Source organism: Mesoplodon mirus (genome assembly GCF_964341445.2).
Source record: "Mesoplodon mirus genome assembly, chromosome: 15".
NCBI classification, from domain to species: domain Eukaryota; kingdom Metazoa; phylum Chordata; class Mammalia; order Artiodactyla; family Ziphiidae; genus Mesoplodon; species Mesoplodon mirus.
Window position 1 is genome coordinate 25,861,692 of NC_138991.1, and position 24,577 is coordinate 25,886,268.

Consider the following 24,577-nt stretch of genomic DNA (forward strand, 5'->3'; position numbering starts at 1 on the left):
GCCCAGGCAGAAGGACCTCTGTACCCTTCAGAGCTAGAGTTTATTGTGGAAGAGGACAGGATGTCCACAGGGCCTGTGGTAAAAGTGGGACATCGGAAGCCCCACTCTTAGGGAGACTTGTGGTCTCCAAATCTGGAATCTCCTTCTGATTATCAGTGGGCAGCTAGGGGGTGCTCAAGTCTGGCTCGTGAAAGGCTGGCTGGACTCAAAGTTGGTTGAGTTCATGAGCAATGGCCTGCTCTGTAAGGAGAAGAGGCAGAATCAGTCACCAGGTGTCTGCCCTCTGACCCCCAGGTCCACACCGAAGGGGTCGCTCATCCATCCATGCTGACCAAGGTCTGGTGCCGGGAACATTCACATTAAAACTCTTCAAATGATATCTAATTATTCAGTTCTTGTGTTTTCCACTCACTGTGAGCTCCCTGAAGGCAGGGACTATATCTGTTTATCTGCAACTGGGATGGGGGTGGGCTTGGATGTGTGGGAGGGCAGTGCTCCCTAAAGGATTGAGTGGAGATCTTGCGAGAAGCTCTGGTAACCTGGAGGTTTGGGTGAATTGGCGGGGCACAGCCTGCTCGGTAGGGGTGCCCTCTGCTGTCCCGGCTCTCTCGGGGGATAGTGAAGGTCATGGTCATATGGTCACCTCTGAGTGTCCTCGGAGCACATGCAGACACCCCTCAGCAGGCCTCAGTGAGAGCTGCAGTGGGGGCACCTCTTCTGGCCATTTGCCCGTCCTGAGTCCTCCCCCCGGAGGGACACAGGTGCTCACTCACCCATGAGGCTTTTCAACAGTTTCACATCCAGCTGCCTGAGGATTTCATCGATCAGAGGACATTCCTGAGCCACCAACACAGAGGAGGGTCAGACCAGGGAGCGGGAAAAGAAAACTGGAGGGGCTGTGGCTGGAATCCACGGGATTTCCACAAGGAATCATGGCAAGTGTGGCTCCCTTGTACTGAACGCCAACTACCCACCAGGTGCTATACACAGTACTTCTGTGCTTTGCCCCCCTGAATCCTTGTGGCTCTCTGTGAAATGGGGACTGTGACGGTTCCCATGTTACAGATGGGGAAACTGAGGCTCGGGGAGGTTAAGTCACTTGCCCAAGGACACACTGTCAGTAGATGGCAAAATTGAACATCTTAATTTGAGATTTCTCAGGTTCTAAAGCCCAATTCTTTGCTGAAATGCCAATATATATGCCCTGACCCTTGGACTCAAAGATGCCCAAGGTGAAACTACTTTGCTGAAACTTACCTGACTTTCTATCAGGTGTGGGATAACTTTTTCCAGGTTGTCTCTGAGGTTGTGGAAAAAATGTTTCATCTTTGGTGGGATATCTCTAGAAAGAGAGATAGATATACAGAACAGAACAGATAAATACAGACAATACTAATGTCAGGTGCTGTGTGTGGAGAACATCTCACACAGCCATTTAATCCTCAGAGAGCCCTACATGAGAGGCATCATTGTAAGCAATAGTCAAAGGCGCAGCTCAGAGAGGTGATGTGCCTTGCCCAAGGTCACACAGCTAGTTAAATGCTGATTAGATTAGAACCAGGTCAGTAACTACAGTCCACAGTCTTCTCCGTGGTTGTCCGGCATGATCTAGGCATTCAGTGAATGTCTGATGAATAAATGAATGGATATCCACTGATGACCTAGTTGCTTTCAGCATTCTGGAATTACAGAGAGAGATCAGACACAAATCTTGCCCTTGAGGGACTCAGTCTGTTGGGGTTGACACACTTGGTCAGCTAGTCTACAGATCTTTATTTAAGTCTATTTTTTTCTATCTTGTTCACTACTGTATCCTTAGCATCAAGTATGTTGTGCCTAGCACATAGTAGGTTCTCAGCAAATATTTGTTGAATGAATGAGTGATGAGGAAGAGCTTTAAAGAAGGAAGGAGGGGCATCCAAGCATAAGGATCAGCATGTGCAAAGGCACGGTGGTATGAAAATGTACGGTATATTGATGGAGGGGGGTTCTTCAGAGAGACTTGAGGGCAAAAGGCTGCAGAGTGGAGTAGGGGACAGGACAAGTAGGGCCTTGAGTGACATCCAGGAGTTTGCTCTTCATCCAGAGGGCACTGGAGAACCATTGGAGTGTCTGGAGCAGGGGCTGGGTGACATGGTTAGATTTCTGGGCTAGAAAGTGATTTCTGCTGCAGGGGTAGAAGAGAGTGAAAGCGGTGAGGTCTGAGTCAGGGAGAGTTGGAGGAGGTTCCCACAATGGTCCAGGAAGTGGACTATGAGCCCAGTCAGTGGCTGTGGGGATGGAGAGAAAGGGAGCAGGGGAGGGTTGCCAGGAGGTCATTGATGGGACCTGTGGAAGATGGGCTGTGGGGAGTGAGGCAGAGGAGGAGTCTGGCTTCTGGGAGGGTGGCAGGGCCATCTCTGGGATGGGGATGCAGGAGGAGGAACAGATCCTGGGGAAGGTCCTGGGTGAGATCTGTTTGGGGCTCACCCAGGAGGTGGTGGGGACCTGCGGCTGCAGCCAGGGCCAGTCAGGAAGGGGCCCAGCCCTGGGGAGGGGCGGCTGGGATCTTACTCAGTGAGGACAGTCATGCGGACGCTGCTGGGCTCCACGCGGCAGTTGCCTATCACCAGATCCCTCCGGCCAAACCCATCTTTCTCCAGCCGGAACTCCACAGCAAAGTTCATGCGTGCGTGTGCCTTTATGATCTGGTTATTGAAGGGCCTGGGGACGAGAGAGAGGAGGAGTGGGGAGGGGCAGGAGACAGAGAAAGAATAGAAGGAGGAGGAAGCAGCCAACACTGGAGAGTGGCTCTTTCAACACACCAGCACAGTGGGGCTCCACGTTGCCTGGATGTTAAATTCTGTGGTCAGCGATTAAGGCGAAAAACATTACTAGCCAGAGTGCCTTCTGAAAATCCTTGAAATGGACCAGATTAGGGGGCCTTCGGAAATTCAGAAATTGAGAGTTAATCTTATTCTAAAAATCTTTACCATTTAGTGGAGCCCTCCCAGAGGCAGTAGATGTTAAAGGGTAGTCTAAACCGGAGGAGGGAAGGGTGATGCGATCATTAAACTGTTTCTCTTTTTAAAAATCATTGTAGGGAACTCACATAGGTTTAAATGAGCAACCTGCCTCCACTGACCAGTGATCGCCATCCACATTTCAGCTGCAGAAACCAAGGCTCAGAGAAGTGAAGTGACTTGCCCAAGGTCACACAGCAAGTGAGTTCGGAAACCAGGAATTGAAACCAGTTTGCAGCAGAAAGATCTGGGTTCCCCAAATTGCCAAAATCTGCCCCTCCTTCCCCCACTCCCAGGTTCCCAGTGAAGAGGAACAGTGCCCTTCAGGCCCCGCTTCTGTATGACTTACAGTCTCGAGTCAATGTCAAATTCAAGTGAGATGTTTGCCAAGAACCACTCCTTATGGAAAGACATCCGGATCCCGCCATAGTCCAGCTGAATGTCGGTGATGTTGGCGCTGCACAAGGAAAGAGCAAAGACCCCCGCAAGGGTGAAGGGCCTCAGACCTCAAGGCTTTGGGCGTTACAGACAAGGCTGGCCTGTCTCCTAGCAGTCGGATTTGGAGTCAGATCCTTTTACAGATGCTCTGAGGGCAAGAGCTCCCTGCAGGAGCCCTGGGGTTACAAGCTGTCCCCGAGCGCCCCTGAACAGCTCCACACAACTGACTTGTGAAACCCACAGCCAGCTGCAGACCCAGCCCCTGGGCCCGTTCTCAGAGCCAGCCTCCCGCCCTCAGTGGATAGCCCCACCACCTGCCCAGGGGCCCAGACCCAAACCGTGGGAGCTGTCTTCAACTTCTCTCCATCCCTCACCGCCACATTCCACTCATTAGCAAATCATGTTGGCTCTGCTTGCAAAATATATCCTGAAATGCACCACTTCCCATTACTCTGTTGCTTTCGTCTGGTCCAGGTCACCATCACTTCTTGCCTGGAGATGCTCTAGTTTCTCTCTGGGCTCCAGGCCACGATCTTGGCCTCTCCACAAACCATCTCCATGTGGCAGCCAGAGGGGCCTTAACACTCCCCTGTCACTCAGTGTTCTCTACTGGTTTCTCACTGCTCTTGCAATAAAATCTGAACTCCACATCACAGCCCCTCAGATCTGCAGGGTCTGGCCTCACCTGCCTCTGCAGCCCCATCTCCTACCACCCTCCCCTTGCTCACCCAGCCACACAGGACTTTTCCTCTTCCTCAAATGCATCAATCTCCTTCCTACCTCAGGGCCTTTGCACTCACTGTGCCCCCATGACCTCATGTCACTTACTTCCTTCTCTTCATTCATATTTCTACTTAAGGGTTAGGAAGGTCCCCCAATCAGCCCTTTCACTCTCACCCCTGACCTGGCTAAATCTGTCTTCATGTTATATCCCTCCATCTGAAATTAGTTATTTACTTTTGTGGCCTATCTCACTAACTAGGATGTAAGATCCAAAAGGGCAGGGACTGTAGGTCTATGTAGAACTGTATTCCCAGTACCCAGTCCAGGTGCTGGTACACAGTAGGTGCTCAATGAATAACTGTAACAATTGTTAAAGGAATGAATGAAGGGAAGTGATTGTGGCTGCACACAGCAAGGGAAACCCTGCTGGTGAGTACTGGCGCTCATTAAAATGGAGGGAATGAGGGATTCAAATCAGAAAGAAGGTAGGTCAAGGGCACAGCAGGCTGGGATCATGGTGTTACATTTGAGCAACTTTGAGACCAGGCAGCTGGGGAGGCCTGCATCCATTGAGAGGAAGGGGGGAAAATGGAGGTGGAGGACAGGCCCAGTTCGGCGAGGCTAATTATACCAATGGCTATGCATCCACTATGTGCCACAGGGAAAGCTCCTAACAGCTCCAGGATGCAGGGATCATTACACCCATTTCATTGAGGAGGACTCAAGGCTGAAGCTCAGGGAGCTCAAATGCCTTGCCCAGAGTCACACAGCTTTCAAGCAAGAGTGGGGTTCAAATGTCTGACTCTAGTCCTGGGTTCCTTTGGCACCCCAGATGTTTAACCAGGCTGTGCTCTGGGTACCCATTTTATAGATGAGACCAGAGTGGCCCAGCAATTTCCCCAAAGTTGGTGGCAGAGTCAGGATTTAAATGCAGAAACTTTTGCTCCCAAACCTTCACCTTTAATGATTCTGCTGTGCTGCCTCTCCCAGAGACCCTTTGTACTGGGCCCCCTACTCATCCTTGTGTTGGGTCTGACATCTCCTTCCAATCCTCCCTCCTTTCCTCTTCACAGGCCTTGTACTACCATGCCCTCAAGCTCTGCCCTCTTACTCAGAGCTTTATCAGGAGTCTCAGGGCCAGTGATGGGGCTCAGGATCTCACCTGCCTTCTTGATGCTGCTGAAGACTCATGCTGTCAATTAGCCTTCCCACCATCCCCGAGGCCATCTGCCTGGAAGCATTCAGACTGTCCAAGAAGCGGATGTTCTGGATTCGGCGCTCTGTATTGCGCTTCATGAGGCCCTGGGCAATAATTGGAAATGGATATGGGACCAGTGGCATTGCACGATGTCCTGGCAAAGGTGGGGGGGTTTGGAGCCAGGAGGCCCAGGTTGCAGGCTGGCACACCGGCTTCTTGCTGAGTGATTGGTGTGTCATCCCCCTGCCCCCAACACTGAGATCCACATTCTTCATCCGTGAAATGATGCTTTGCAGTGCTGGTGTGACACACCTCCAGAGGGTCTGGCAGGCAATAGCTGCTCAAGAGAGATATTATGGTTGAAAATTTGCCCAGTGCTGTATCTCTGAATCTGGAACACAGAGCCTAACATACAGGATCTAGATCACAGTAAATGTTGGTTCAAGAGAAAAAAAGGTGGGCAAATAAGGAGAGAATAAATGGAAATCCTCCCCCACCATGCTCGGAATAAACTGCAGGGCTGGGTGGAGCTACCAGCGGAAAAGAATGAATTCCAAAAAGGAGGGAAATTTGAAAAGCTATTGACTTGCGTGAAGTCCTAACTCTCTGGGCCCTAGACCCCGGCTGCCCAGGTTGGGGGCCCAGTTCTGACAAACCTCAGAGCTCACCTCAGGACACATTTATTGCACCGACTAAACCCTCTAGGTGTTCAAGTCCCACACTGAGAACTATGTATTACTGCAGAGCCACAGAAGCCATTGTCACACCTCACCAGTATCCTCCAGGGCCAGCCCCCAGACCCCCTTTCAGCACCCCATGTTTCTGCTGCCTACAAACAAGAAAGTGTCTCTGGGGCTTCCCCGGTGGCGCAGTGGTTGGAAGTCCGCCCACCAATGCAGGGGACACGGGTTCGAGTCCCGGTCCAGGAAGATCCCACATGCTGCCGAGCAGCTAGGCCTGTGCGCCACAACTACTGAAGCTCGTGCACCCAGAGCCCGTGCTCCGCAACAGGGGAAGCCGCCGCAATGAGAAGCCCGCGCACCGGGACAAAGAGTAGTCCCGGCTCACTGCAACTAGAGAAAGCCTGCGCACAGCAACAAAGACCCAATGCAGCCAAAAAAAAAATAAAATAAAAAAAAAAAAGTGTCTCTGGAGTCATAGATCTGGGTTCAAATCCTAGCTCTGCCAACTCCCTGAGTCTTGATTTCCTCATCTGTGTAATAGGGCAGTAATAATACCCATCTCATAGGATACTTACTAGGAATATTGAGACATTTAGCCAAAGGATATTTACTGAGCATCTACTGGGTATCAGGCCCAGTACTGGGCACTAAACACACAAACCATTTTTCTATCTAGTAGGAGAACATACAGTAAAGAAATAGTTTCAAGGATGGAGTGAAACTATAGGTATGCCTAGAACTCTTAGTAGTTCTTGGTTAATGATGATAGTAGCACTTGGGAATTTGTGAGCAGCAGACACTAGTAGTTGTCAGTCCAGTATCCATCCATCCATCCATCCGTCCATCCATCCATCCTCCCATCTATTCTCCATCTATCTGTCTATCCAATATCCATCCATCCATCCATCCTCCCATCTATTCTCCATCTATCTGTTTATCCAATATCCATCCATCAATCCATCCGTCTACCCATCCACCCTCCCATCCATCCATCCACTCATCCATACATCCTCCCATCCATCCTCTTATCCACCCACTCTCCCATCCACCCATTCATCCTATTCTTCCCATCTGACCCCTGTTTTGATTCAGACACTCTTTTCAATTCCTGGTCCAGATGGGGTTGTTGATTATCATTGCATGGTGACTCTTACAGGTACAAAGTTTGCATATGATCCAAGTTGGTTCTATCAGACTAAACAGAAGACCCTATGCTTCATGTTTGAGGGGAAGGTTTCTTTCTCTTTCTCCTACTGGAAAGGAACAAGACAGCCTATAGCTCCAATGGCCACTGGCCACCATTTTCCTATCACACTGTGAACCAGCAGCCTGCGGATGAAACCATGACGATAACAGAGCTAAAAAAGGATGAAATTCAGTTCTGGTTGGCAGCTTTGAGCTGCTGATTGAACCAAACCTGGAGCTTGCCCTACCTATGACTTTCAGTTGTGTGAAATACATTTTTTTATTGTTTAAACCAGATTGACTTGAGTTTTCTGTAACACCGTAACAGATACATGAGAAGTGGTTGTAGAGATAAACATTTTCACAGTTGAAAAACACTTTGCACATACATGCCTTCATTTAAGTCTCAAAAGCAGCCCCATGAAACAGCATTCTAACCGCACCTATCGTACAAATGAGGATACCTGGAGCCACAACCACATGTGAATATATTTGATAACCTAAATGCAATGCATACCTTTATGGCAAACCATAAAATGCCAAGTCATGATGAGGGGAAATGGGAAACACTGATAACTTAAAACCATTAAGAAATAGAAACAGGTGATCTCATTCCCCAAAAGTTTTTGATCTAGATGGTTTTATGGAAGACTTTTACCCAACTTTATGAAAAGGTAATTGTGAAAGAAAACAGAAGAAGAAGATGCAAAATTCATTTTATGAGGCTAGTACAACTTGCTTCAAGAACAGTACAAGGAAAAGATATTACACATCAATTTTATGTATGAAAAATTTGCTCAGATCCTAAATAAATTACTAGCTAACAAATCTAATAGCTAATAGTACATTATAAAAATGTCATATAGGGCCTCCCTGGTGGCGCAGTGGTTGAGAGTCCGCCTGCCGATGCAGGGGATACGGGTTCGTGCCCCGGTCTGGGAGGATCCCATATGCCGCGGAGCGGCTGGGCCCGTGAGCCATGGCCACTGGGCCTGCGCATCCGGAGCCTGTGCTCCGCAACGGGAGAGGCCACAACAGTGAGAGGCCCGCATACCGCAAAAAGAAAAAAAAAAAAAAATGTCATATTGCATTATAAAATATAAATTTTAGTTTGATACATTATAAATACATTAATGTATATTATAAAAATAATACATTATAAAAATAATAAAGTACATTATAAAAATAATACAATAATAGCAGTTATAAACAGATAATTATAGTATGTTATAAAAATATCATATTTATTCCAGAAATGCTAGGATGAATTCAACATAAGAAAATCTATTAATACAGTTTATCACATTAACAGAGTAGAAGAAAAAGATGGATGAATTTTTAGATGCAGAAAAACATTTGTTAAGGACCAATACTGATTTATGATTAAGAAAAATTTAGGAAACTAGAAATATAAGGGGACTTTCTTAACATGATAAAAACTATATCCCAAAAACCTACAGAAATATACTAAGTGGATAATTCTAGATATATTCCCATTCCTATAGGAGGCCTTGGCTATAGTGCAAGATAAGAAAAAGGCACAAGAAGTATAAGGTTTAGAAGAGAAAAGATAAAACTGTCACTATTAGCAGATGATATAATCCTCTAGATAGAAAATTGAACAGAATAAATAAGACTAATAAATAGAACTAATAAGCGGTCAGCAAGACTTTCGGATAGCAGATTAATTTTTAAAAATCAACAGCTTTCCTCTCATCTGTACCAGCAATACCAACTAGAAAATATAATAGAAAATTAGGCAATATTTACTGTGGCAACAAAACCCATAAATTCTCTAGGAATCAATTTAACAAAACATACTTAAGTCATTTAAATAAATTTAAAATTCTATTAAGGGATCTAAAATATAACCTGATTAAATTGAAAGATATACTACTTTTGTAATTGCCTAACATAATACTGCAAAAATGTCAATTGTCATTAAGTTAATAAACAAATTCAGTGAAACCTTAATTAAATTTCCAGAAGATTTTTTTCTCTTTTTTAAGGAACTCAACACAGTCTAAGATTCATTTGGAAGAAGAAAGTTCTATCAGATAAAATGGCATTTTACAAAGATGTAGTATTTAAAATGTTATGTTTTGGGTACAGAAACAGTTACACAGACACAGAACACAGAACTCAAAAGGGAATCCATGTGTTTGGAAACTTGACCATTTAGTAGGTGGGTTGAATGGACTCATAAGGAGAGAAGTGAAGCTGAATCTCTAATTTACAGATGTAAACATACATAAAGATGGCCTCCAAATGGATTAAAATCCTATATGTGAAATGTGAAAGTGTAAAGCTGTTAGAAAAAACAGGGTAGAGACAAAGGCTTAAGACTCATCAAATATAAGCCATAAGATGAAATGTTGATGAGTTTGAAAATATTCCTGTTCAATGAAGTGTCTACAAACAAAGTTAATAGGTGACAGTTTGGGAGAAATGTTAGCAATGTTTAGACCTGACAAGGGACAAATGTCAAGAATAAATGAGGGCTTCCCGGGTGGCGCAGTGGTTGAGAGTCCGCCTGCCGATGCAGGGGACACGGGTTCGTGCCCCGGTCCGGGAGGATCCCACATGCCACGGAGTGGCTGGGCCCGTGAGCCATGGCCGCTGAGCCTGTGCGTCTGGAGCCTGTGCTCCGCAACGGGAGAGGCCACAACAGTGAGAGGCCCGTGTACTGCATAAAAAAAAAAAAAAAAAAAAAAGAATAAATGAACATCTTCTCAAATCAAAGAGGATTAAAAAAATTGGAAAGCAAATAGAAAAATGGGCAAAAGATAAGAACAGGGAATTCAAAGAAGTCAAAATGGCTAACAGAATTAAGACGTGTTGCTCAAACTTCTCACTAATCAGATAGTCAAACTAAAACAATTAGATATCACTCAGACACACATCAGACTGGCAAACAATTAGAAAGATGCTGTTATGTACTGAATTGTGCTCCCCCCGCCCCAAATCAATATAGTGAAGCCTTAATCTCCAATGTGACTGTATTTGGAGATGGGGCCTTGAAGGAGGAGTTAACATTGAATCAGGTCATAAGGGTGGGGCCTTAATCCGATGGGACTGGCGTCCTTATAAGAAGAGGAAGAGACACCAGAACGTGCTCACTCACCCTCTGTACACACACAGAAGGACACAGTGAGAAGGTGGCCATCTACAAGCCAGGAAGAGAGGTTTCACAAGAAACCAACCCTGTGGGCAACTTGATCTTGAACTTCCAGCCTTCAGAGCTGTGAGAAAATAAATGTCTGTTGTTCAAGCCACCTGGTCTGTGGTATCTTGCTGTGGCAGCCCAAGGAGGGTAAAACCAGTGGATTCTCTCCAGTTTTGGGAAACAAGGGATACAGGTATGCTTGTTTGTTACTGGAATGGGTGTAGACCTGCACAGCCATCCTAAAAAGCAATCTGGCAGTCTTCAGTTAAATTCAGTTTGCACCTGCCTTAGAGCCCAGCCATCTCCCTTCAGGGTATAACCCAGGGAAATTCTCCCATAGGTTCTAAGAAGGACACGTGAGAATGTTCGTCGCCGTGTAGTTTATAATAGTGGGGAGTTAGAGACAACTCAAGTGTTCATCCCTAAGGAAATGGCCAAGTGATGATGAAGTGGATGTATTTCATGGACTTTTCTGCACAAGTCTGAAGCAACAGATGTCAACAGCACGGTGTCCAGTGAAAACAGTAAAAAAAAAAAAAAAGAAATCTATATGGCATTACCATTTATGTAAATCAAAACACTATATGTTTTACAAGGATATGGGCATTTAAAAACACATATATTAGGGAATTTCCTGGCTTTCCAGTGGTTAGGACTCTGTGCTTCCACTGCGGGGGCCCGACTTCAATCCTTGGTCAGGGAACTAAGATCCCACAAGCTGTGCAACACCACCCCAAAAAAGCCAACACCTATATTAAACAAGCTGCAGTGCCTGCCAAGGAAGAGGGGAATGGGAGTGAGAATAAGAGGTCGAGAGGAAAATAACATAAAATAAAGCACAAGAGGGGTCTTGCCATGGTTCATGATAATGATGATGTGCTAGGAATAGGCATATGATCAACTCAAACTCAATTCTGTGTACTTCAGGTCTAAAAAAAAAGGAAGAGAAGAGGGTAAGTGACCAATTCCAGGTCATCTAGCAAGTCAGTGGTGGGGTCAAGTTAATGCTTTCCCTACCCTCCCTGTGACAGCGGGCAGAGCATGGGCTTAACTTACTTCTCGCCAGACCCGATTTGCTGTCTGTGTGGGTCTTGGCCAGGCCAGGCCAGTGCTGCTTCTGTAGTGCCAAGGGCAAGGCCAGCAAGCTGAGGAGGACCAGGAGCCTCCAGAGTGAATGCATCTTGGGTTCTTGGACCTGTGGGTATTAAGAAAGGTCAGATGGTACCCACGTGGATGGCTGCAAGGGTGGCCACCCAGATGGATGGACTTATGGTTTTCTGTAAGAAGATGACACCGGGCTTAGCCCCCAGCATGCTGTGGGGAGGTGTCGTGATGGGCTCTGGCAGCTGCCACTGGGGTTTCATCACATGGTGAGGGCAGCAGGTGGAACCCTGTGGGGAGGCCAGGGATCCAGATGGAAGCCTTGTTGCTTAGAGACACCCAGTAGACCCCGCTGTTGGGTCATCCAGTGGGAAACCTCTCCCAGACCAGCACAGGGTGGATGTTGGTGACTCTTCAGTGAATGAATGAATGAATGAATGGGCAAGGATGGTTAATCTCAGGCTTTCCAATTGGCCTAGAACTTTCTTAAGGGCAGGATCATCTGCAATGCCTATCGCAATGCTTGCTTGTGAGAAATTAAGTGCTGATGATTGTTGAGGGACCAGATGACTGAATACATAAAATAGTGAGGATGGATGGCCTCTGAATCCCCCCACTAAATTATATGTTTCTGGAGCACAGGGTGTGAATTTAATTAATCCTCCTGTGTCCAGTGCCTCCCATGTTTACCACATGGCAGTTACCAGTGATGTTTATTAAGTGATACAAATGAATGAATGAATAATTGGATGGATGGATGTTTTGTGGATAAGATTTACAAGGAGGGGACAGAGAGCCTTGAAGCCAAAGCGTTAGGTTTATCTTGTTGCTCTGGGTTGGAGGGTCATTAAGAATTCAGTTCAAATCCCCTCTCCTCACCATCTCAAGACATGGCATCCCAATCCATCCAGTTGCTCCAGCCACAGCCCTTGGAGTCCCCCTTGACTCACTCCTCTTTCCTCATCTCCCATGACCCATCTGCCAGGAAGTCCTGTCAACACTTCCAGGATCTGACCACATCTAACCACTCCTCCTCAGCTGCCATCATCTTGGCCTGAGTTATTGCAGGGATGTCCTACCTGGTGTCCCAGCTCCTTCCCTGGCCCAACTACAATCTCTTTTGCATACAGCTGCCTGAGAAATCATTTTAAGACATAAATCAGACCATGGCACTCCTCTGCTCAAAACCCTCCAAAATTTCCCGTTGCACACAGAGCGAAAGCTGAAATCTGTGCAATGCCTCTCAGAGCCTGCAGGGTCTCTGGTGTCCTCTCTGACCTCACCTCCTACCACTCTGTCCCTCCTCTGATCTCCTGCAGCTGCACAGGCCTTGGAAGTCTGGGACCGACAATTCAGCTGCCTTGAGCTCTGAGACAAAGGCTCTTTCCCCTTCTCGTCCTCTCCCCCCAAGATGCAGGGGGCATGCAGGGTCCTGTGCGAATTTCCCAGAAGCCCCGGGCCACCCTTGGACACTTCACTTCTGGTCTCGTAAATCAAAAGCATTAGTTCAGGGTGATGGCTTTCCCGATCTGAGGTCCTCTCTCAGTGTTCATGCCCCCCTTGGGGATGTTTGTAGAATATCAATTACTTTAAATGTACTTTGCTAGTCTTCCTGGTCTTGTGTAACCAGTTGGGATTTTGTTACTTTTTTTGTCAAGAAAATTAGAGAAGAGTGGTCACTGTTGTCCTTGGCTCTTTGGAGAGCTGAACTGGGGGTGGGGGGGTGTCAGCCCCACCTCATCACAGGCTGTGGTTCTGAGTGTAAAGAAATGATGATGTGTAGGGTGTAGAGTTCTGGGTCTGGTGCATGACAAGGGAGCAGGAAGCACTGCTCAGGGGTGAGCCCCGGATTTGAAGCCAGCTTAATGCATAATCACACGCGGTTAAGAGCATGGGTTTCTGAGTCACACAGACCAGGGTGCAAATCCTGGCTTTCCCTCCTGGCAGACTCAGGAGGGAAAGCCAGGATTTGCACCCTGAGTCTGGATAGTAGTGTGGGGCTGTAGTGAGACTTAATGAGAATCATGCACAGCAATGCTCAAATACCTTATTGCTATGATTGCTGTCATCGTCACTCTCACCTCTCTGAGCCTCAGCTTCATTACCTGTAAACCAGGGAAGCTGGTGGAGTGAACGACACCAAGTATGATTAGCCTAGAGATGGTGCCCAGGACACTGAAAGTGCACAACCTGTCAAGGAGCCACCTCTCCTGAGCACGTCCGCAAATGAGTGTACAACTGTTTGGCAATTCTAGCAGGAATTACAACTGGGGGTGCTGTGATGGTTCAGTGCCTGGAGGCACTTGCAGGAGGGAGCCTGCAGACGTCCGATCAGATGGTGGGCTTTGCTCTTGTTCATTCAACAAACAAATAGGGTGGGACTTCCCTGGTGGCCCAGTGGTGAAGAATCCGCCTGCCAAGGCAGGGGACACGGGTTCGAGCCCTGGTCTGGGAAGATCCTACATGTCGCGGAGCAGCTAAGCCCGTGCGCCACAACTACTGAGCCTGCGCTCTAGAGCCCACGAGCCACAGCTACTGAGCCCGCGTGCCACGACTACTGAAGCCCGCGCGCCTAGAGCCCCGTGCTCCACAACAAGAGAAGCCACTGCAATGAGAAGCCCACGCACCGCAACGAAGACCCAATGCAGCCAAAAACAAAAAAAAAACCCAAAAAACAAATAAAGCAGCTAAAGACTGTGAGTGCTAAGTGTCAGGCACCATGGGCTCTGAGCAGCCAGGCAGGTTCCTCGTCCTCCTGGAGCTCACACGTGCTGGGGAGACTGACAGTCTGCATCTCTCCCCGCCAGGAGCATGTGGTTATGAAGCACAGCTCTGCTGCGGAGCAGAGGTGGGGGGCGGGGGGAGGTCAGCAAGGGCGCAGTGAGGGGAGACCTGATAGTTGGGGAGCGGGGTAAGCAGAGAAAAGACATCCCTGAGGAGGTAGAGCTTGAGCAGCTATTTAAAAGAAAGCCTATAAGTCAGCTGGGTGTTTTCCCGGCCCAGTCCCCCACTGGTGCTCCCAGAGAGGAGGCCCCTGGAGGGATGCTCTGCCCTACTTCTCAGGTTGGTGATGCCGATATTTACCTGGTGGCCTCATTCACTTTGCTAAGCCTGCTCCGTGTGGGATCACATTGCACCCTCCAGCCACACATGAGGGGACATGAGCCTGAGGGGCTGCCACCCCAGAGCGGTGAGATGCTATTTCCTTTGGGAGAGGGAGATGCTAGACACCCCCAAACCTTACCCATTAGCAATCTCCTGTACTATTTCAAAGAACTTACCTTAGAACAAGCTTCTTTACGTTTTTGGGAGGCATTTTGAAAATGTGATGAAAACTTGGGTTTGTGATGATAAACATATATGTACCTGGTTTAAAAATGTTGCTCACAGTAGCAGGATTTCTGTGGTCCTCTTAAGGTGTGCCCACTCACACTGGCCAAAACCCCTGCTCCTCTGGGTAATTGGCTTTCCAGGAGTTTGACTTGGAGGACCATTCACTTGTCCAATCAACCAATATCCCCTGTGGGCCCACGATGTGCCAGGCACTGTGCTTGGCTCTGGGCAACAAAAGAATCCCTGCTTCAGCAGCAGCTTATAGTCTGGAGACAATGAGAACAAAAGATGAACAATACGTGAAATAATTACCAATTGTATTGAGGGGGGGAAAAACAAGGTGAAATTGGGAATTGCAGGGAGGCCACTTTAGAAAAGAGTTAGGGAAGGTCTCCAGAGAGGTGACATCTGAGCTGGGCCCAGGAGGAGGAGACGGAGCTGGCCTTGGGTACAGGTGTAGGAGGGCACACCTGGCAGGTGGAACCACAGGGAAAGTCCCTGGGGTGGGGAAAGGCTCAGCAGGTTGAAGGAACAAAGGAACTAGGTGTGGATGGAACCTGGGGTGAGAAGTCAGCAGTCACGTGCCCCGAAGAGGCCCTGGCTCACGTCCATGGCTCCAGGGAGGGACACCCAGGGATGTAAGGAGACAGCCGCCTCCCCTAGCAGAACGAGGGCTGTACAGGCTTTTGTTCATGAGCGTCCTCCCATGGCCATCGGGAGTGGCCACTTCCTCCTCTCCTTGGGCTCTAAGGCAGCTCTAGGTTCCCCAAAGCAGAGGTCCTCACACTCCAGGGGGCAGTAGAGTGGGTGAGTAACATGCAGATTCCTGCACCCGAATCAGTAGGGTCTTGGGACAGCCTGGCTTAGTCCATTCACTGAGAATCACTCATCTAAGGAACAGGATCTATTATTCATGTATCCCATTCTTGGTAGAAATGTACACATTTTACAGTCATGGAAGACTGGACACTGGAACTTTAACCCAAAGTCAAATTTCCCTAAAAGTGGGGGTAGGGCTCTTTCTGAGTGGAATATTAGGTTTGATAAAAGATGATGATGGTGGCTCTTCTGGGTTCTGGGGTGGCCTGGAGAGGGGGACAGGAAAGTGGAAGAGCTTGGGTTTCTGGGAGCATTGTAGTACTTTTGGGGGGAATGGGTGATGCTTGTAAAATGCAGATTCCTAGGCCACCCCTGAGCAATGGAGTCAGAGTCTTCCTGGAAGTGGGACCTGGGAATAAGCTTCTGGGCAATCCCGCTGTACATGGAGCACGAGGCCCCCTTAGCTGAAATAAGAGTGATGATACTAGTAAACATTTGTTGAGCCTTAACTGTGCTTGAGGGGCAGTCTAAGCGCTTTGCTTGTAATCGCTTATTTAATCCTCCACAGCCCTCTGAGCTAGGTACCGTTATTATTGGCCTTCCTTTGCAGAGGCACAGAGAGGTTGGGTAAATTCCCTAAAGTCACCCAGCTGGGTGAGGTGGGGCTGGGGCAGGAGCCAGGCAGCCAGGCCCACAGGAGGAACATCAGAGGAGCTGTGACTCATTCCCCATCAACCTCCCCATCCCACACCCCACTCTGCCCCCCAACACCAGCCCACAGCCCCCACAGGCATTGCAAGGAGAGCAGACTCATTGAGCCTGACTGTGGGCCAGCCTCTGCTCTAAGCATTCTTTGTAGGTTAATTAAATTAATTAATCGATCCTCCCAATAACCCTCGAGGCTTGCATTGTTACTGCCCCATTTCACAGATGCAAAGCCTGAGACAGAGAGATGGGGTCACTTGCCCAAGGACACACACCTGTGTATGGGTCTGACAAGACCAGGCATGACCCAAGGCTGGACAGCCTCACCATCGGTGATCCAGGAAGAAACTACGGACAGGACTTCTTGAGCAGAGGATAAAGCAAGCAGCCCACAGAGGAGAATGAAGAGGCCAGAGACCTTCAGCTCCTTGGGTCAGGTACCTGTGGGGAAGCAGGGCAGAGAGGGTTGGTTGTGGATCATTCTCTGAGAGAATCTCCCCAGAGCTTGGGTCCAGGATGGCCACAGAACTCATGTGGAACCATTTTACAGATGGGACCACTGAGGCTCAGAAAGGAGATACACTTTTCCTCATAGTATAGAGCAAGAGATGGAAGGTCCAGCCCAAGGCCACACAACCCATATTTATGCCCAAAAGATCTGGATATACAGATTTTCCTGCAGGAACACAGCCTTCCTCAGTGGAGCCGCACTGAAGCCCTCCACCTCTTACCAGGTGTGGGACTGTGGGATGTAGGGCAAGTTGCTTCATCACATGACACTGTGTGCAGGACATATTATCCTCCCTTTACAGGGAGGAGTTGACAGTGATGTGCACTGGCTTCAGAGGAAGGTACTACTGGAAGGAAACCTCGAAATTGGTATACAGATTTCCCTCAACTCACTGGACTACTCTTAAGCTCACTTTTGCAGTGTGAGACTTGTGATACTGTGATTTATAATAAGAAATGTATTTTTGGTTTTTGTCCCTGTTTGTGGCACAGAGCTCCTAAAACCCTTGGAATTTCCTAAGTGAAGAGAGCAGTTAAAGTGTCTTTTGTTATGTTAATGAGGCAACTTTTGGAAAGCACTTAAGGATGGGGGCTGGTTGCCAGGGGAACCAACCAGGTGATAGAGAGTTGGAACTTTCAGTCCTACCCCCCAACATCCCCCTCAGGGAAGGGAGGAGGGCTGGAGGTTGAGTTCAATCACCAGTGACTAATGATTTAACCAATCACACCTATGTTAGGAAGTCTCCATAAAACCCCCAAAAGATGGGTTCACAGAGCTTCTGGGTTGGTCATCACATGGAGACACAGGGAGGTGAATCTGGGTGATTGATGTACCCAGAGAGAGCATGGAAGCTTTGCACCCCTTCCCACATACCTTGACCTATGCATCTCTTCCATCTGACCATTCCTGGGTTATATACTTTTATAATAAACTGCTAGTCTAGTAAGTAAAATGTTTCTCTGAGTTCTATGAGTCACTCTAGCAGATTAATTGGACCCAAGGAGGGGAGTCATGGGAACCTGATTTATAGCCAATCTGTTAGAAGCACAGGTAACAACCTGGACTTGAACTGGGCATCTGAAATGGGGGGCAGTCTTGTGGTGCAGCCACTATGGAAAACAGTATGGGGGTTCCTCAGAAAACTAAAAATAGAATTACCATATGATCCAGCAATCCCACTCCTGGGCATATACCCAGACAAAACTATAATTCAAAAAGATACATGCACACCAATATTCACAGCAACACCATTCACGATAGCCAAGACATGGAAACAACCTAAATGTCCATCACCAGATGAATGGATAAAGAAATGTGGTACATATATACAACGGAATATTACTCAGGCTTTTTATTCTTATACAAAAGAATGAGGGCCTCCCTGGTGGCGCAGTGGTTGAGAGTCCGCCTGCCGATGCAGGGGATACGGGTTCGTGCCCCGGTCTGGGAGGATCCCATATGCCGCGGAGCGGCTGGGCCCGTGAGCCATGGCCGCTGAGCCTGTGCGTCCGGAGCCTGTGCTCCGCAACGGGAGAGGCCACAACAGTGAGAGGCCCGCGTACAGCAAAAAAAAAAAAAAAAAAAAAAAAAAAAAGAATGAAATAATCCCATTTGCAGCAACATGGATGCAACTAGAGATTATCATACTAAGTGAAGTAAGTCAGGAAGAGAAAGACAAATACCATATGACTTATATGTGGAATCTAAAATATGGCTCAAATGTACCTATCTACAAAGTAGAAACAGACTCACAGACATAGAGAACAGACTTCTGTTTGGTATGGGGGAGGTTGGAAGGAATGGGGTTGCACTGGGGGTTTGGGGTTAGTAAATGCAAACTATTACATTTAGAATGGATGAACAACAAGGTCCTACTGTATAGCATAGGGAACTATATCCAGCCTCCTGGGATAAACCATAATGGAAAAGAACCTAAAAAAGAATGCATGTATGTGTAATTTAAAAAAACAACAAAAAAATATGCTGCCTACAAGAGATTCACTTTAGTCATAAGGACACACATAGACTGAGAGTGAAGGGATGGAAAAAGACATTTCAAGAAAATGGTAACAAATGAACAAACAAAAAGCAGGGGTAACTATACTTACAACAGACAAAATAGACTTTAAATAAAATTGGAAAAAGGGACAAAGAGGGTCAATATATAAAGAGGGTCAATACATCAGGAAGATAAAACATTTACTAATATTTATATGCTTAATATTAGAGCACCTAAATATATAAAGAAAGAATAAACAGAGCCAGAAGGAGAAATAAACAGCAATACAATAATAGTTGGGGAGTTTAATACCCCACTCGCAACAATGGATAGGTCATTCAGACAGAGAATCAATAAGGGAAGAGAGGATTTCAACAACACTATAGACAAAATGGACCTAGCATACATGTACAGAACATTCTATCCAACAACAGCAAAATACACATTCTTCTCAAGCACACATGGAATATTTTCTAGGAAGACTGCAAAACAAGTCAGAGCAAGCTCAAGAAGACTGCAATCATACCGAGTACAATCTCCGACCACAATAGCATGAAGCTAGAAATCAACAAGAGGAAAACTGGAAAATTCACAAACACATGGAAATTAAACAATACTGTCCTGAACAACCAATAAAAAGAATAATTTAAGGGGGAAATAAAGTTTCTTGAGACAAATGAACATGGAAACACTATATATCAGAATTTGGGGGATGCAGCAAAATCAGTTCTAAGAGGGAAGTTCATAGCAATAAATGCCTACATTAAGAAGCAAGAAAAATCCCAAATAAACAACCTAGCTCTATACCTTAAGGAACTAGGAAAAGAAGAACAAACTAAGCCCAGAGTTAGCAGAAGAAAGAACATAATAAAGATTAGAGCAGGAGTAAATGAAATAGAGAACAGAAAAATAATAGAAATTATTAACAAAAGTAATAGTTGGTTCTTTGAAAAGGTAAATGAAATTGACAAATTTTAGCTAGAGTAACCAAGGAAAAAAGAGAAGGGAACCAAATGAACAAAATTATAAACAAAAAAGGAAATATTACAACTGATTCCATGGAAATTCAAAGAATCATAAGAGGCTGCTATGAACAACTATATGTTAACAAACTGGATGACCTAAAAGATTCGGGGAAATCTGAGATTAGAGCCCATGGTAGGTATTTACTCCTCTTTCTCCCTCCTAACTGGAGACAAGAAGGTAAACACAGTTTATTATTATTATTGTTATTATTATTATTATTATTAAGGGACATTATATAATAACAAAAGGGTCAGTTTTTCAAGAAGATATAGCAATGCTAAATGTGCATGCACCTAACAACAGAGCTTCAAAAAGCATAAAGCAAAAACGGATAAAGCTGAAAGGTGAAATAGGCAAATTCACAATTATGTTTGGAGAGGTCAACACTCGTGTCTCAGTAATGGGAAGAACAAAGAGACAGAAAGTCAACATGGGTATTATTATCACTGAGAGCTTAGTATGTACCAGGCTGAATGCTAAACACTTGCATTTTCTCATTTGGTCAGCACAGTACCTATGAATTAGGTATTATTATCATCCTCAGTTTACAGATGTGAAAACTGAAGCTTAGAGAGGCTACATTGGTTACAAAGTCACAAGTTAGTGGCAAAGCAAACTTGACACAAGAGTCTGAACTCCTTTTCACCATACTATGCTCCCTCCCAGGTACAGGAATAAGGTTGAAATTAGGGGTCCCAACTCCTCTGGGAGCCCTGCTCTGCTGAGATGGGTGGGCCTGACCTGTCCAGTAATGTGAGTGAGATGTTGGCTGGGTCGTTGGTGCATTATTCCACGATCACTGTGGAGACACCAGTCTTGGCATCAGTTTCAATGCTGACACTAGTCTGGAGGTCCAAGTTGAGGCCCAGGTCGACAAGCTCACCCAACAGAGGCCTGCAGGAAATAAGATTCACAGTGAACAGAGGTCTAGAAGTCCATTCACATTGTCCACTTGAGTTCATCCATCTGTGTGGACATTATATGGGATGTCTATGGATAATGTCAATATGGTCTAGTTTCTTTATGGAATCTACTTTTTTACATTAGGAGTTTATTCACCTGGCCACATGGGTTTGGTTCATGTGATATTTCTATACAGTATCACACTGATAATTAAAATAAAAATAATAGTTAACATTTATTGAGCACAAATTCTGTGTTAGGTGTTTCAAAAAAACTATTTTACATGGATTGATCCATTGAATCATTACACCAATACCATGAGGGAAAAGTACGATTATTGGTACTGGTACTCGTATAGAGAAGTTAAGTAACTATCCCAAGACCTCATAGGTAATGAACGATGAAATCATAGTGCAGTTAATTTATAAAGACTCTTCTACACATCCTCATTTTCCTGTCTCTGTATCTGATTCCAGATTGGAGATCCATCAGCCATGCTGCACTGCCTCTCCCAAACCTCAGATTCTAATGCCTACTCATAGGGTCAGGGTGATGTTAGTGGTGATGGGGATACTCAGGCTAGCGCCTTTGCCATCAGGAGTCACTTAGAATTTGATATCCAGGATGTGGACTTTACTGATTTTCAACCTGTGCCAAAACCACAGTTCACCCTTGTCACTCCTCATGACAGCCATTGCTGGGCACTTCTCTATGCCAGCATCGTGATGCGCATATGAGCCTCACTGACCTTGCCTGCTTTGGTCTTCATGAAAGCCCCGTTCAGAGGTTTGAATCTCTCCATTGGATGGCGTGGCATACTGAGATTCAGACAAATGTGGTTTCCCCCAAGACACAAAGGGTAAATATGTGTCAGAGCCAGAATTTGTTGTTGTTGTTGTTTTTAATTGAAGTATAGTTGCTTTACAATGTTGTCTTAGTTTCAGGTGTACCACAAAGTGATTCAGATATAGATATAGAGATAGATAGAGGTAGATAGAGATATATATTTTATTTCAGATTCTTTCCCCTTATAGGTAATTACAAAATATTGAGTATAGTTCCCTATGCTATGCAGTAGGTCCTTGTGGGTTATTTATTTTATATATAGTAGTGTGTATATGTTAATCCCCAACTCCTAATTTATCCCCCCACAGTGCTTTCCCCTTTGGTAACCATAAGTTTGTTTTCGATGTCGGTGAGTCTGTTTCTGTTTTGTAAATAAGTTCATTTCTGTCATATTTTAGATTCCACATATAAGTGATATCATATGACATTTGCCTTTCTCTGACTTACTTCACTTAGTATGTTCATCTCTAGGTCCATCCATGTTGCTGCAAGTGGCATTATTTCATTCTCTTTTATATACAGTCAGAATTTGAACCCAGAACTGCTGGACTCCAGAACTTCATGTGTGGAGCCACCTATGTATTGTGAATTCTGGTTTCCTCTCTCCTGAGGGCATTCAGACTATATATACTCAGCTATTTTCAGAGAAGACAAGTCTTATTCCTTGGAAAAGTGGCTTTAGGCACCAGCAAACAGGTAGAGGTAAGGGTAAAGAGAACCTTCATCCTGACCCTGAAATCACAGAATGAGAAAGCCCAAAACCATGAGATGCCCAGCATCAGGCTGGGAGCACTAGCAGAGAGCTCCAGGTCACCCAGTGTCCATCTCCTCCAGTCGCCCACCTGCAGTTCCGTAGGGACCTGTAAGCCCGTCCTCCACATGAACACGTCCAGAGCAAAGTAGGGGTAGGGCTGGAGGCTTCAGGAGCTAGTTTTTCTCACGCTGACTGTGGTCCCACCATCAGAGCACAGAGCAGGGAGAAGGTGGTAGCCCAGGTGCCCAAGCCTGGGCCTGGGACGTGGAAGATGCCGTCCAGCAGAGCCTTGGGCCAATCAGCAGATGCCCCTCCCTGGCTGTCTGTGCCCACTTCTGCAAACACATGAGGTCCCTCTTGCCCTGGTTGTGGGCACAGAGCTGAGGGCTGTGCTGAAATCTTGTGAAGAGACTTTTTCCCGCCTCAGGAACGCAACCCAGGGGGCCAAGTGTGATGTAGTGACCTCAGACCTGGTGTTCACCCCAGGCCTTAGCTGTGTCATCGTAAAATGGGTAAACAACCCCCGTGCCTGGATCCAGGTTGCAAAATGGAAATTAAAAGGGTACCGAGGGGGCGGTATTCAGATCCCGGCTCTGGAGTTGGGCAGGCTGGGATCGAATCCTCTCTCGTTGCCTGTTGCTGGCTGTGCTGCCTGGACAAGGGGCTTCATCACCCTGAGCCTCAGGTTCCCCTACCTGTGAAATGGGACTAATGATGGGCCTTTCTCCCAGGCATATTGTGAGGATGCGGTGGGATAATGTGTGGTAGGCCCGCGATACATGGTGACAACAGTGATGATGATGATTATAATTATTGCTGGTTTCTGGTCACTTCACTCCCCTCCAACTCAGCTCTCCCATCTGTATGTGGCCCCGCCCCACAGGGTTATGGAGAAGATTAAGCATCCAGTATGCTTAATGCTTAATCAACAGCAACAGCATTTCTTCTTTTTGTGTGCAGTAAAGACCAGATGAGCTAAAATGGTCTCAGGCCTCCAGTATACCTGTGTCTGGAAATTCTGAGTCCCTTAGGTGCTGGTGTATAGCCCTTGGCAGGTGTCATTCCTCACTGAGCCTCAGTTTCCCTTCCGGGGCCAAGTAAGGGAACTCTAAGAACTATGTTCTCAATTACAAGTCTGATTGATTGTAGGGACTGGATGGACCGTTCTGCTGAGAAGCCCTCCCAGGCAGCTTCTGGGCTGAGAGGGCATCATTGATTAGTAATGTCTGCCACAAGTTCAGGAGGGGAGAGTGGAGCAACCGAACATTTGGCGGTGCGGGACCAGGTCATCTCTAAACGTCTCTCCAGCTGGTGATGGGCACATTGACACCACATGTTCATGGAGGGTGGGACTCTGGGGCCTGCCTGGTGCTGGGGTATGGAGGAGGAGACCCCGATCTGGGTTCCAGTCTTGGCTCTGTTAATAACCTGCTTTGTGACCTGGAGCAAGGCACTCATTTCCTCCTAGGGTCTCCGTTTCCTCTACTACAAAATGAGCAGAGGTTCCCTGCTAGATAGCTGAGCTCTCAGGACTCTGAGAGGTGATCAGGAACATCTGGGGGCTACTTGCTACATTCCCACCAGCTGGAGCACTTCACACTCTTGCTCTGAGCAGGAATCCCACCAGCTCCTAGGGCACAGTGATAATCGTCCCTGCTCTGAGGCCATGAGGGCCAGGACTACAGGGCATCATCCCCAGGGCCTGACACACAGTAGATGCTCAATAAATATTTATTACAGTCTGCAGAAGCATTTTTCTTTATTGCTGATCAGTTAAAATATACACATTTAAAAATTCATGCATTTTATTTATAACAGCACAATAAGCTTGCTCTTAGTGTCAGCCTTGGCTGTGCATCCCGGACTTTTCCCTTGTTGGCTGTGTGACAGCAGGCAAGTACCCTAACCTCTCTGAGGTATGGGGTTTTTAACCATAAAATGAGAACTAGAATGTCCTCTACCTTAGAAGAGCTGCTGGGGGAACTAAATGAGGAAATGTCAGTAGAGAGCCCAGCCCAGCCCTGGCTGCAGAAGGTGCTCCATGAATAATTGCGATCATCATCATTACTATTACTACGATAAATAGTACTGAGTGGTGACCTATCACAGCATTTAGGAGCCCAGGAAAATAGGAGGGTGACAAGGGGCAGTGTGTGCAGTTCTCAAAAGCATGCTAGGCCTGGGT

General features: G+C 46.6%; 1 protein-coding gene across 1 annotated transcript; it reads right to left on the reverse strand.

The window, feature by feature from the left end:
- Positions 1 to 205: 205 nt before the first annotated feature.
- Positions 206 to 11,575, reverse strand: BPIFA3 (BPI fold containing family A member 3; the record flags this gene model as incomplete). Its single annotated transcript, XM_082644492.1, has 7 exons — positions 206 to 240; positions 774 to 837; positions 1,258 to 1,342; positions 2,554 to 2,703; positions 3,352 to 3,459; positions 5,326 to 5,515; positions 11,452 to 11,575. The coding sequence occupies 7 exons, from the start codon at positions 11,573 to 11,575 to the stop codon at positions 206 to 208; spliced, it is 756 nt and encodes a 251-aa protein (XP_082500618.1).
- Between the last annotated feature and the right edge of the window lie 13,002 nt (positions 11,576 to 24,577).